General features: G+C 38.2%; 1 protein-coding gene across 1 annotated transcript in view; it reads left to right on the top strand.

The window, feature by feature from the left end:
• The window catches only part of LOC119594175 (nitric oxide synthase-interacting protein homolog), a gene marked incomplete in the record, with an annotated part of 15282 nt that overhangs the window by 12931 nt on the left and 1371 nt on the right, over positions 1–980 (top strand). The window contains 2 exon segments of the mRNA XM_037943245.1: positions 402–586; positions 860–968. Of these exon segments, the coding sequence (XP_037799173.1) occupies positions 402–586; positions 860–968 (294 nt within the window).

Raw genomic sequence — 980 nt, 5'->3', positions numbered from 1 at the left:
GGCGGACACAAAGAGGCTTATCTCATAAACAAGAGTGAAAGTTACTTAGAGGTTCACATAAATTAATTATGTACTAAAATTCAAAAGCCAGTCATAGTATTACACATCCTGTTCTCCCTCAGGCAATGCCCCAGGGCATGTGGGTTGCTCATAAAGAGTGTAATGCATGCAACATTGCAACATGATGTGAATGACCTGTTGCCCAGAGACTTACCCAAGTCGGCCATGATATGATTAACACATACCTGTAGCTGTGGCCAAGTCGGCCACGATGTGAACCCCACATCATCTGCAGGCTATGAGTTATTGAGTTAGTTCAGGTAGATTATATTAGCAAGTTAAGAGACAATATTGTTTTATTTTTGAATTACTAATAATTAAATTTATATTGCACCTTTCAGGACAAGACAGTCTTTTGTCCCATAAGTGGAAAGCCTTTAAAAGTAAAGGACCTTGTTGATGTCAAGTTCACTCTGGCCGATCCAGAAGACAAAGGTCTCCTTGATGGCCGAAGGGACAGGTACAAGTGCCCAGTCACGGGAGACATCCTGAGGAACAACATCACATGTGCTGTTCTTCGACCGACGTAAGTAGCTTTGTACATGTGTCTTTTCTGTAGAGAGAGTTCACAGGAAGTCTCTATTTTCATTTGTGTTTGATCCTTGTTAAGATATATTAAAATGTTTGTGTGGTTGATATGATTTCAATTTTCATTGCTTGTGTTATCAATTGTCTCGCACTACTTTTTACTAAGAGTTATTATTTATAAGTTTTTATCTTGATATGTCATTCTGTTCCAAGCTGATATTCTAAAACTAGTTAAAGATAATTAATAAAATGTGTTGTGGATGTTTTGCAGTGGTCATGTGGTTACAATGGATTGTATTGAGAAATTGGTGAAGAAAGACATGCTACACCCAATTACAGGAGCAAAACTCACAGACAAGGACATCATTGTATTGCAGAGGGTTAGTAGCAAG

Source organism: Penaeus monodon, chromosome 33 (assembly GCF_015228065.2).
Source record: "Penaeus monodon isolate SGIC_2016 chromosome 33, NSTDA_Pmon_1, whole genome shotgun sequence".
NCBI lineage: Eukaryota > Metazoa > Arthropoda > Malacostraca > Decapoda > Penaeidae > Penaeus > Penaeus monodon.
Note: the sequence above shows the minus strand (reverse complement) of the source record. Positions and strands in the feature narration are given on the sequence as shown.